General features: G+C 41.2%; 1 protein-coding gene across 1 annotated transcript in view; it reads left to right on the forward strand.

The window, feature by feature from the left end:
• Positions 1–3,922: 3,922 nt before the first annotated feature.
• Positions 3,923–13,866, forward strand: part of caprin2.L (caprin family member 2 L homeolog) — a gene marked incomplete at its 5' end in the record, with an annotated part of 28,147 nt that continues 18,203 nt past the window's right edge. Inside the window, 3 exon segments of the mRNA NM_001127871.1 lie at positions 3,923–4,032; positions 11,286–11,494; positions 13,502–13,564. Of these exon segments, the coding sequence (NP_001121343.1) occupies positions 13,536–13,564 (29 nt within the window).

Below are 13,866 nucleotides of genomic sequence, written 5' to 3' on the forward strand. Positions count from 1 at the left end.
TACCACTGGATGGGGAGCACATTGCGAAGATCAGACTGCTCAAGGCCTTTGGAATGCTATGGAGAAATCCCTGTCATCCAATTTCAGGGAAATGCAAGCAGTGTTGAATGCTTTGTTGGCCTTCCAGGCACATATCAGGGGGAATGCAATAAAGATCCAGTCGGACAATGTCACAATTGTGTCATATTTAAACCGACAGGGAGGAACAAGATCACGAGTTCTTATCAGAGAAGTACAGAGAATACTGACATGGAGCAAGGCGAATCTATTGGCAATATCTGCAGTCCATATCAAAGGACGGGACAATGTGTTAGCGGATTGCCTGAGCAGATCCAGCATAGAACCCAAGGAATGGTCTCTGAAAATATATTCCAGGAACTGGTTCAAAAATGGGGGAGACCGGAAATAGATTTAATGGCGACGAGGAGCAATGCCAAGCTTCCGAGGTTTTGTTCCCTTTACAAGAACGATCATCCATGGTTACTAGATGCAATGTCGATCAGATGGAACTTCAATCTAGTGTATATTTTTCCTCCAATCCCAATGATCTGTAAAAAAGATTCGACAAGACCAGACATCAGCCATAGTGATTCTTCCTTTTTAGCCGAAGATAATATGGTTCTCACAGATAATGCAGATGAGCCAGGGGAATTACTGGATTCTTCCGAAAAAAAAGGACAAGCTAATTCACTAAAATGCTAAATTGCACTAGCATTAATTCGGCAAGCAAAGCGAAGTTGCGCTAGCGTTGTCTAATTTGCATACAGCGAGAAGTTAAATTTCAATGGATGTATATGTTGCAGCAAATACATTACACTACACAAGCCCAGGGAACCTTAATAAAAGAAAATAGAGTTGTTATAATGCCCACACATGTGCCCAGTGTATAGTTTATGTGCCATGTGTAAGGTAATGTAGGGGTAAAAAAAATTACGATCTTTTGCAGCCTATCACCTTGAAAAACTGAAGTCGATATCGTTTTTTGGCACTCCTATCTACTCTATTGCACTTTGCCTGGGATGAGGTGGGGAAGGTAAGTCTGGCGCAAGAGGTAACATTCATTAAAATCCGCATCTTATTGAATTTGCGTAGTTACGTCCATTCGCCAGAGCGAAAATTCGCCCAGCGTTAGAGTGTGAAGTAGCGCTACAGTCTATCTCCTTCGCTAGCAAATTTACGCCAGTGACCGTTAGTAAAAAGTTCCAAAATGATGTCACGCTGGCGAATTTTCACTAACGTTAGTCACTTCAACCTTTAGTGAATTTCCCCCTGAACCAGTGTAGAGAGCTCAGGTGCACGTGTATCTGGATCTGCATGCATCCAAACCCAGCAGTAGTCTAGAAGGGGGGCCTGTGCATTAATGATGTGTGGGCCGGCTACCACTCATCCTGCCTGTGACCTCACACTGCCTGCCCTTCAATTTATAGACTCGCACCTGCCCCGCCCCTTTTGTGACATCACAGCGGGGGCTGGCGCCGGTCTATAAATAGAGGGGACGGAGAGGGCTGGACCAAGTTAAAGTTGGGAGGTTGGGGATCAAGGAAAACTTGACCTGCACATGACTCTTATGCATCTAGCCTAGGGGCCCCACATCTCATTAATCCACCACTGCTGTCAAGCCCCTGGGCGTGGGCTGCAGTGCAGTCACACCACTGCCAAACTCACCCAACCCTCAAGTGCCAAAGTCACAGCAATCTGCTCTAATGTTACTATAAACAGGGACCAATTTCCCTGCTTGATGCCCCGAGGCCTGAGGGTCCTATCGCCTGCCGGCCGCGCGCACAACCCGGCCATAGCGCAGGGGAACTCAGAGTTCCCAATGTAGTTTAGGATGCGGCGGTGGCATGCCGCCACTAACATTTTGCCGCAAATCCGGGCCTGACTATAAAGCTGCTCAGATCACCTCTTCAATTGAGAAGGAAACCAAAAATCACTGGGAGGTGCCAAGTTATTTTTGTACCCCCAGGTCATTCAATTTACTCATTTCATAAAATTGCACTGGGCTAGGGTAGGTATTGCTGAGCACCAACAGCACAACTATTTTCTGACCCCCACTGCTCCCAGAGAATAGCTTCTTTACTATATATCCTGCAGGGGGGATTCGTTTGCCTACACCTATCATTTGTAAAGGGGAAACTGAACTTGAAGTATGTCATGGATCTGCATTATAAAAACCTACGACAGGGAATAAGGTACATTATTAATTACAAGCTAATTGTTTTGGCCCAAGTGAGTCCCAACCTTAATATAGGTCCCCTGAAGTTTCTAAAATTTGTTATTGATAAGCAGCTTTTCATTTATTCCGATTTATTTTGCAGAGCTGCAGTTTAAGGGCTCTTACTGACAAGCGTTTTTAACTGCGCTCCCCTGCATTCCGTTTTCCTGCGTTCAGCCGCGGCGGAGCGCATGGAATAGACGCATTACATTTTTTCCAATGGGGCTGTACTCACACAGGCGCGTGTAGGCGCCGAACGCAGGAAAAATGAAGCATGTTGCTTCTCAACCTGCGTTCGGCGCCTACACGCGCCTGTGTGAGTACAGCTCCATTGGAAAAAATGTAATGCGTCTATTCCTGCGATCCCATGCGGCTGAACGCAGAAAAGCAGAGCACAGGTAAAAACGCTCGTCAGTAAGAGCCCTAAAGGGGTGGTTTGCGTCTTGGCTAACTTTTATTATGTTATAGAATGGCTAATTCTGAGCAAATTTCAATTGGACCTACTTTTAGTTATTTGCCTTCTTCTTTTGACTCTTTCCAGATTTCAAATGGAGGGGTCACTGACAAATGTTCTGTAAAGGTGGCCATAGACGTAGATGTTATGTTTTGGGTAGCCGAGGATGAGTAACAGTGCTTTATTAGCAGGCTTTCATGCAGCCATTACACAACAGTAACTTTCATTTTTAAGCTGTCAGGAAGTATGCACAGTATAAGTCTGGGCACAGTAACATCTACAGGCCATTTGTATAAACACCACAGTAGAGATATCGCCAAACGAGCGGAACTCTCCCCGATATGCCCACATTGAAGTGGGCAATATCAGGCTGATCCGATCGCGGGCCCCAGGGCCCAACGATCAGATCATAATGGACCTGATATGGTCGGTCAGATCATGGGACCACATAGACGCACAGATGCTGCAGCGATACGACTGGATTTTTTAACCTGCCTGATCGAGATGGGATATCAATCGGGGAAGCCCGTCGGATGGCCCCACACACAGGCCAATAAGCTGCTGATTTATCGGCCCATGTCCGGGGGCCTTAAGGCTACAAATGAATTGTTATTGCCACTTTTTATTCCTCATCTTTCTATTCAGGCCCTCTCCTATTCATATTCCAGCCTCTTATTCAAAGTAATGCATGGTTGCTAGGGTAATTTGGACCCTAGCAACCAGATTGTTGAAACCGGAGAGCTGCTGAATAAAAACTTAAATAGCTCAAAAACCACAACCATAATAAAAAAAATGAAAACCAATTGCAAATTGTCTCATAATATCACAGTCGGCATCATTTTAAAAGTTGATTTAAAATCTGCTTTCTGGTTTTCAGTGTTTCGGGTAACCAAAATACAACTGCCTGAGCAGCTACAATTGGTACAGTTATTCCTTAAGGCACTTTCAGGATCTCTACTATTCATATAGTTTTGATTTAATATTCCATACTCTTTACATTCCTTGACAGCAAAACAAATGATAACCACAACCAGTGGCCTTTGTTTACTACACATCCCAGAATGAAAGGCTGCCAGCTGCAGGTCAGTATCATTATCAGGCTTTAGCCAGCAGTCCTAAGGCGTGGCTTTGATAACTGCTGCACGCTGATTGGTGGCGGCGCGGGGATTTATAGAAGCGCTAACGATGGCCACGCCCCTGCCCGGTTTATATAAAAGGGAGTGGGCTTGAGCAAATCTCAGCCACGTGGGTCTGGTAGAGTTATTACGGCTGGATAGAGCAGGTGTGCGCTCACACCAGAACCTTCGCGAGTGGATTTTGACGATCATTAGAGTGCTTTCCGTCCTGGTTCGCTTATCCTGAGGTATATCTATCGCCGCCCCTGCGGAACTGTGGGTGAATGAGCCAGCCCATGTAATAGGCGGTTAAATTCCTGCAGCTTGTTGTTAAATGCATTTTTAACGTTACAATACTGGTCTAGATGCTTGCTGCAGCCTGCACTGATTGTAGTGTGGCCATGCAGTCTACTTCTATTGCTGCTAGTGAGTAGGTACGGCTACAGATCAGAAGGTCCTGGGTGTGGCTGGAATGTTTGTTGGTGGGTCCCGAGTTTGAGTGTAAAATATAACCTTTTATGTCTTGCTTTATCTGTTTTAAACACCGACCCTCCCACCTTGAAACCGTTCTGTATTCTGGGTGCTGTAGTTGATCGAGCTGCAGACTAAAATACCTGATATTTTCACCCCTGTGACCCCTATCATATGGCATAGGGCGTTTCTCTTCTGTGCTACCGTGTTGAACCTAATCATGGTGCTTGTTAAGGGATTGTTCCTTTTTAGTATGTAATGGAATGGCCAATTCTAAGCAACTTGTCCATTGGTTTTCATTTTTTTTTTTTTTAATTTGCCATTTTCGTCTTGACTTTCAGATGGGCGTTGCTGACCACATCTAAAAAGCAAACGCTCTGTAAGGCTACTCACTTATTATTCTTACTGCTACTTTTTATTAATCTTTCTAGTAAGGCCCTCTCCTATTCATATTCCAGTCTCTATTTGAATTGATGCATGGTTGCTTGGTTAATTTGGTTCCTAGCTACCAGATTGTTTATAATTCAAATTAAAAGCTGCTGAATAAAAACCTTAAAGGGGTTGATCACCTTTGAGTTAACTGTTCGTATGATGGAGTGGTATTCTGAGAATTTGTAATTTTTTTTTCTTTTTTTCAGCAGCTCTTTAATTTGCATTTTAAGCAATCTGGTAACTAGGGCCCAAATTATCCTATCAACCATGCATTGATTTGAATAAGATGCTGGAGTATGAATAGAAGGATGAGTAATAATGTAACAATACATTTGTAGCCTTACAGAGCATTTTTTTTTTTTAAGGGGACAGCGATGCCTATTTGAAAGCTGCAAAGAATCAGAAGAAAAAGACAAATCTATAAAACTATAAAAAATAAATAGTTTCTTAGAATTGTTGTTCTATAACATAATAGAAGTTACCTTAAAGGTTAACCACCCCTTTAAACAATTTAAAAAAAAAAACAGTTGCAAAATATCTCAAGAATCTCACACTCTACATTAGGGGTCCCCAACCACCGGGCCACAGACAGTCCTGAACTGGGTTGCAACAATGGACACTGGCGCCCCCAAATTGGACGATGACCCCTCACGATTTAAATGGCTAAAACCAAAAATAATAAAAAATGAAAACCAATTGCAAATTGTCTGAATATCGCTCTCTATATCAAACTGAAAGTTAATATAAAGTTGAACAACCTGTTTGTTTAAAGGGCCCAAAGCTCTTTAAGTTCACTTTCACTTCAAACCCCTGCAAAGGGGATGGCTATGGTTATTACTGTCCCACTGTTTTGGAACCAGTTAGGTTGTATCAGAAAGTAACCCCACCCACCCAACTCTAAGCAATTTTAAAATATGTATATATAATTTTTTTTCCAATGATTTTTAGATTGTGATCAGCTTTTTCTTTCCTCTGATGGCGGTGAAAACTAACCCTAAAGATTTTTTTTTTTTAAAAAATATTAATAGTAAAAATATGCAGGTTGAGAGTGCTACTCTGTTACAACCATACTGGTACCATTATTTAATAGATACAGAAAAGGCAAACGTGTTTAAATCAGTTCTTTTCTTCAGTGTTTACAATAGAGGAGTCGGGAGTTCCCAGGCTCACTTTATAGCTGCACTAATGGTTCAGCTCAATCTAGTCAGTGGCTAACTCAGGATATGATTCATAAAGCTTTAATAAAAACTAATGTAAACAAGGCTCCAGGGCCTGATGGCATAGACCCCTGGGTTCTAAAAGAGCTTAGTTCAGTTTTAGACCAGCCCCTATTTCTGATTTTCTCAGATTCACTTTCATCTGGTATAGTGCCTATGGATTGGAGAAAAGCTGATGATGTTCCAATATTTAAAAAGGATTACGATCTCAGCCTGGCAATTATAGGCCAGTAAGCTTGACATCTGTGGTGGGCAAATTATTTGAAGGTTTAAAGTGGACCTGTCACCCAGACACACAAATCTGTATAATAAAAGTCCTTTTCAAATTAAACATGAAATCCAGTTTCTATTTTTCATTAAAGCATTCATAGCTGCTGTAAACTCATTTAAAAATCTCAGATGTCAATCAAATATTGTCTGCCCCTCCTCTATGCCATGGGCATAGAGGCGGGGCAGATAATTACTTTCACTTTCCATTTAGCACTTCCTAGATGTCACTGCTCTCCACACATTCCCCCATTCTCTTTACCATTTAATTGTGTAGCCAGTGCATGGGGATGGACATCAGGTCCCCCATTCTAGTGCACAAACAAGATTCTTAGATGATGCAAGGCTTTCCTTAAAAACAGTGTTCACAAAATGGCTGCTGCCTGCTTGCTATCATTTTGAATTCCCAGAGTGAAGGAAACAAGATTCAAATCATTTAAACATTGTAATTAAAGTTCATTTTGCTTGACTAATGTGATAAAATAGGATTTTGAATAATTTTTTTGGGTGACGGGTCCCCTTTAAGGGGATCACATTCAAAATGTTGTCCTAGTGAATGGCATGAGCAGCAATCGGCATGGCTTTATGAAGGATAGGTCATGTCAGACAAATTTGATTGCTTTTTATGATGAGTTAAGTAAGATGCTGGACAGTGGGGGCAGTAGATGTGATCTATTTGGATTTTGCCAAAGCATTTGATACTGTGCCCCACAAACCACTGCTTTCTAAATGAAAGTCTGTTGGGCTTAATGAAGTCGTTTGCGCATGGATAGGAAACTGGTTACAGGATCGGGTAAAGAGGGTGGTTGATAATGGTACTTTCTCTACTTGGAGTAAGGTTCTTAGTGGGGTCCCCCAGGGCTCGGTATTAGGTCCAATTTTATTTAACTTGTTCATTAATGACTTAGTGGAGGGTGTTGAAAGTAATGTATCAGTGTTTGCAGATGACAAAACTATCCAGCCCAATTAATTCCATCCAGGATGTGGCATCCTTGCAACACGATCTTGACAAACTGGCAATCTGCTAAGTGGCAAATTAGATTTAATGTTGATAAATGTAAAGCATGCACCTGGGATGTAAAAATATCCAAGCCACTTATACCCTTAATGGGACTGCACTAGGCAAATCCATTATGGAAAAGGACCTTGGAGTCCTTGTAGATGATAAACTTGGCTGTAGCAAGCAATACCAGTCAGCAGCATCAAGGGCAAATAGTCTTGAGCTGTATTAAAAGGGGCATAGAGTCATGGGAGGAGGGGGGTCACTCTTCCACTGTATAGAGCACTTGTAAGGCCCCATCTAGAATATGCCATTCAGTTTTGGGTCTCCATCACTCAAACAGGACATTATTGTATTAGAGAGGGTATAGAGAAGGGCAACTAAGCTGGTAAAAGGTATGGAAAATCTTAGCTATGAAGAAAGACTGGCCAAATTGGGGATGTTCACGCTGGAGAAGAGGTGCTTAAGGGGAGATACAACTATGTATAAATATATAAGGGGATCATATAATCTCTAATGCTTTATTTACCAGTAGGTTTTTCCAGCTGACACTAGGTTGCCCATTCCGATTAGAAGAAAAGAGGCTCCGCCTAAATATTTGGAAGGGTTTTTTTACAGTGAGAGCTGTGAAGTTGTGCAATTCTCTCCCTGAATCAGTTGTGCAGGCTTGATACATTAGATAGCTTTAAGAAGGGGTTGGATTGCTTTTTAGCAAGTGAGGGAATACAGGGTTATGGAAGATAGCTCATAGTACAAGTTGATCCAGGGACTAGTCTGCCATTCTGGAGTCTGGAAGGAATTTTTTTTCCCCCTCTGAGGCAAATTGGTGAGGCTTCAGATGGGTTTTTTGCCTTCCTCTGGATCAACTGGCAGGCAGATTTAAAAAAAAAAAAAAAAAAGGTTGAACTTGATGGACGTGTCTATTTTCAACCTTACTATGTTACTATGATTGCTATTGAAAGCAGGTTATACTGGTTGCCATTGCTGCCTTGCAAGGTCATGCGTTCGATTGATTCCAGCCAGGGCACTAACTGCAGTGAGTTTGTATATTCTTATTTGATTATGTGGGGCTTCTCCTCGTCCCCCATACAGGCAGGGTAATTGGTCCCTGACTAAAAACTGCCCTTAAAGGGTACCTGTTACCCACACATGAAAAACGGTTAACTAAAAGGCCTTTTAAAATGAAACATGAAACATATATATTTTTTTTTTTTTTCCAACAGCCATACTGGTTATAAACTCTTAAAATTTTCAGCTGTCAAATTATAATTGCCTGCCCTTCCTATGCTTTAGGCATAGACGGGGCAGGCAATTTCTTTCACTTTCAATTCTGCAGTTCCTATGTCACTGCATTCCTTACATTACCCCTCCTTCTCCAACATTTAATTTTGTAGCCAGTGCATGGGAATCAGGTGCTCCATTATGGTGCATAAACAAAAGATTTTGGCATGATTTGGCAAGATTTTAGTTTGGCTTAACTGTCCACATAATGGCTGCTGCCTGCTTAATGTGATTGTGATTTCCAAGACTAAAATAAAGATTGAAATCATGTAAATATTTAATTTGAGAAGAGAAAATTTTTAGGGTGACAGGTCCCCTTTAATGTGTGTGATTATAAAATCCACTGGGGCAGAGTCTGATTGGAATTATGTAATCTCTGCGACGCACAACCATTGGCACTTTATCAATGATTAAAATTGTAGTTTTAGGGTTTAAATAGTCTTTATCGGCGCAGGTTTTATTTATAAGTGCTATTTCTACTACACAACTACCTTCTTTTTTTGTTAAATTCATGCAATGTAGGGGCATATGTTTATAGGTGGGGTTTTTCTGGCATTAAAGGCACAGTAACACCTGGAACTTGGTCACGTCCATTAACTTCAGCCTGATAAAATTGCAGCATGTTTTCTAGAAAGTGTGACCTATTTGTGCACATACTTTTGTCAGTAGTGCTATTAAAGGAACGGCAACACCAAAAATGTGTTTTTAAAGTAATAAATATAATGTACTGTTGCCCTGCACTGGTAAAACTGTTTACTTAAACACTATAGTTCATTGCTACACAGCAGCTTATTTATATAAACAATAGTAGTGTTTCTGAAGCAAACACACCAGTTTTACCAGTGCAGGGCAACACTGCATAATATTTGTATTACTTTAAACCAGATTTTTTTTTTTTAGTTACTGTTCCTTTAAGGCAGTTCGTGAATTGTGTATTAAGGCTACTTTAAAATCCAGCTGGAAGGGTTGCACTGATTTAATTGAACCCAGAAAACTGCATTTATTACTGCCCCGGAGTTTAAGTGATCTGATCACTGATTCATATTAAGTTGCATTGAATGCTCTACACGGGTAGTTTTCTGTATATAAAAGATGGCTGAACTTGTAGAGCTGGGGGGCAAAATAAAACATCAGACCATTGCCCAATTTCTAATTGGTTAATGTGGACTATTAAATGGGACCCGTCACCCAAAAAAAATATTCAAAATCCTATTTTATCACATTAGTCAAGCAAAATGAACTTTAATTACACTATATTAAATATTTGAATCTTGTTTCCTTCAGTCTGGGATTTCAAAATTATAGCAAGCAGGCAGCAGCCATTTTGTGGACACTGTTATTAAGACAAACCTTGTATCATCTTAGAATCTTGTTTGTGCACCAGAATGGGGGACCTGATGTCCATCCCCATGCCCTGGTTACACAATTAAATGGTAACGAGAACGGGGTAATGTGGGGAGAGCAGTGACATCTAGGAAGTGCTGAATGGAAAGTGAAAGTAATTGTCTTCCCCGCCTCTATGCCACTGGCATAGAGGAGTGGCAGACAATATTTGACAGCTGAGATTTTAAAATGAGCTTACAGCAGCTATGAATGCTTTAATAAAAAAAAGTGGATTTCATGTTAATTTGAAAAGGACTTTTATTATACAGATTTTTGTGTCTAGGTGACCATACATGGAGAGATCTGCTCGTTTAGTGATGTCACCAAATGAGCAGCTCTATCGCCAATATGCCCACCTTGAGGTGGGCAATATCTGGCTGATCCAATTGTGGTCCCTAGGGCCCAACGATTGGATCCGAACTATGGGTAACAGATGCGGCCACGATCCAACTGGATTTCTAGTCCCCCTCCGATCGACTCTCGGCCAGATATCTTATCAGGGAAGCCCGTCGGAGGGCCCCATACATGGGCCAATAAGCTGCCGACTCGGTCTGTCTGCAGCTTTTATCGGCCCGTGTATGGCAACCTTTAGATGCATTGCATGTATGCACTATCCTGCACTGGTTTTCTGCTGAATTGAGCCTTTAAAGGGGTTGTCAGTGACCCCCATTTGAGAGCTGAAAAGTTGACTGATAAAGGCAATGAAAAAACTTTAAAAAAAAAATAAAAAATTGTGGCGACCAATTGAAAAGTTGATTTGAATTGGCCATTGTAGAACATATTTAACTTAAAGGGGTTGTCCACCTTTTGACTTCATGTGTAATGTGATGGAGATTGATATTCTGATAACTTGCCATTGGTTTTTATTTGTTTTTTTTAATTTATTTATTATTCAGCAGCTCCCCAGAAACCATGCATTGATTTGATTTAGACTATAAGGCTACAAATATATTGTTACTTTATTACTCATTAGGCTTGGGTGAATTTGACCCTTTTCACCACCAGCAAAATTTTTGGGACGCGTGTTTTTTTTTTTTTTTTTTTTTGGCGCACAACGCCACACAAGTCTATGGGCGTCATTTCCGTGGTGAAACAAGGCGGAAAAATTTGCCCATCCCTATTACTTGTTTTACTCAGGCCTCTCCTGTTCATATTACAAAGTAGCATTACATTTATAGCCTTACAGAGCATTTGTTTTTAGATGGGATCCGTGACCCCCCCCCCATTTGAAAATTTGAAAGTCAGTAGAATGCAAATAATAATAAAAAAAATAAAAAAAATGAATTCCAACTAAAAAGTTGCTTGCAATAAGCCACATACTAATAGAATAGAACATACTAAGAGTTAACTGTAAGGTGAATTACCCCACCCCTAGTAAATTCCAGGTCTGGATCCTGATTATCTAATGGAATGAAGTTGGTTCTGTAATTTGGTCTGTTTTCATGTCCAGCCATGGTGCAGCTCTTGCCCTCCAGTCCCAAAGATGGGGAAGGGCAGATGGGGAACCTCTCTGAGGATTACAGACATCACTGCCAGCAAGCCCTCAGCCCCCTGCAGTCCTCACTCTCGTCTGCCACCCCTTTCCAAGCCTATGAAACCTACATAGACAATGGCTTGATCTGCTTAAAGCACAAGATCCGCAACATTGAGAAAAAGAAGGTAAGCGCTACTCACCAGGGGGTGGGTACAATATGCATAATGAAAACATCTCATTCTAAGCATTAAGCTGTGTATGTGTTTAAGACGAGTCTTGCACTCATTCATAAATGTTTCCTGTTCCTTGTGGATACAGAACCTTACCAAAAGTTGTTGGATAAAGTCCCCTTCTGTGTTCTAATTTTTCATTTTGACAAACTTCTTCAATGGGGGCTTGTTCTCTAAGGTCGCTGTGGTGTCTTGTCCTTTTTTAGATTTATCTAATCCCTCAAAGATGTAGACGGGTTTTATTTAAAAAATAATTTTAGATTTTTTTTTTTTACTGCTTGCTGCAATATACTTTTCTATAGCAATTTTAGCTTGCCTTATAGCTTCCTTGCATGATTTATTGGCCTCCTTGTACCTTATAAATGATTCAGCTGTCCCAGCTAACTTGAAAGCCTTAAAAGCACATCTTTTCTTACCCAACACCAACGCTTCTATTGAACCAAAAAGGTTTTGTTTACAAGTGGAATATACTGACAAGTATATTTATTAAGCAGCATTTTAAAGACTTCCTATTTTTGTTCTGTGTTTAACCCTGTGAAAAGCATTTCCCACTTAATATGTTGCAGAGATGCCCTTTATTCTGTCAAAGTTTGCACGTCTGAAATTTAGTGTTTTAGTTACTCTCTTGTAGAATTGCTTCTGCAACAGAATCTCAAAGGAGACCATGTTATGATCACTATTCCCTAAATGCTCACCCACACAAATGTTAGAAATGAGTTTATTATTGGTTATTACAAGGTCCAAAAGAGTTATTCCTAGTAGGTACTTGAACGAGCTGGAATAAAAAGTTGTCATTCAGCATATTTACAAACCTACTAGCTTTTTCTGTCTTCGCAACCCCATTACCCCAGTTAATGTCTGGATAATTGAAGTCACCCATAGCAACAACTTGACCCAGCTGCGAAGCCGCTTGTATCTGCAAGAGTAGGTGGGCTTCATACTTGACACTTATAAGAGGTAGTTTATAGCATACACCAATGATGATCCTTTTTGTTACCTTTTGCCCAGTCAAAATCTCTACCCAGAGTGATTCTACACCCTCACCAGTGCCAGCTATTATTTCTTTAGCGCATGACTTTAATTCAGGCTTTAGATCATGGCTTTAATTCAGGCTTTACATACAAACACACTCATCCATCCTTTTTAATCCCTCTGTCCCTCCTAAAAAGGGTGTAACCATTTAGTGACTACTACTGATGCTTCTATTGGCATAAAAACACTGGCCTGGGCTTCTAGTGATCACCATGGAGCTTTTAAATTTGAAGTTTTTAAATTTCCCGGGGCAGACACATGTGCAGTAGAGGGAAATAGTCTGCTTTTTCGTTAGTCTGCTTTTCCCTCTACTGTGCATGCTCAGCCGCAAAAATACCTGAAGCGGGAAGGGGAGTGCCCAGTGGTGCCTGCTGGAATGACCCCGGGCTGGTGCAGTTTTCTGCTGATAGGAGCACTGGCCCAGGGTGTTGGGTAAGTAAGTGATCACTTGGGGGTGCCTAACTTTTGGCACCCCCAAGTAGAAAATATTCCTTTAACTGCCTGCCAGTTCTCAAACAGCCTCTTCTAAAATGATTAGCTTAAAACTTGACCTGTGTAGAGCAATTTGCTCTCTGGTGCACAGTGGCTGGCCAGAGGGGTAAGGCATGTGATAACCTAGTTGTGAGTGGTAGAGAACCTCTCATTCAAACTAGCCATTCTTACATTGGAACAATGGAAGACTTGCTGCTTCGAACCTTCTAGAGCCTGTGCTTGTAACGCCTTAGGTTGGTGGCATTCTTCAATTCCAATGTATTGGTTAGTGCCATATTTCTGCTTTACTTGCACTGAGGAATTTACTAATTAGTCTAGGACACAATAACAAACCATGGTCCATTAGTCTTTCTCAGCAAACACTTTCTTGAGCACCTGGTTGACCTACTGCTCCATTAGTATTAGTTACCAACATTGACTGTTCTGTTTCTTAACCAGGTTAAACTAGATGATTACAGAGATCGCTTAAGCAATGGAGAGACCCTCAATCAAGACCAGCAAGTAAGTGTGTAAAGATGTACCTTCACTTCCATATTTACCTGGTGATGGTACAGTCTGTTGGTCCCTGTGAGCACTTTCTCCAGCCATCTATTGCCATGGAGGTTGGAACTGTGTTTGCTGATATATTCTTCTCTGCCTGGCTGGGAAATGTATTTGGGGATCTCCTAAATACAGGCATGTTTGATCATTGCCTATGATGGTGATTGCTTTGCTCTTAAACAATGATCCCCCAACGAGTGGCTAGTGAGCAACATGTTGCTCTCCAACCCCTTGGATGTTACTACCACTGGCCTCAAAGCAGG

This window comes from Xenopus laevis, chromosome 3L, assembly GCF_017654675.1.
Source record: "Xenopus laevis strain J_2021 chromosome 3L, Xenopus_laevis_v10.1, whole genome shotgun sequence".
NCBI classification, from domain to species: Eukaryota; Metazoa; Chordata; class Amphibia; order Anura; family Pipidae; genus Xenopus; species Xenopus laevis.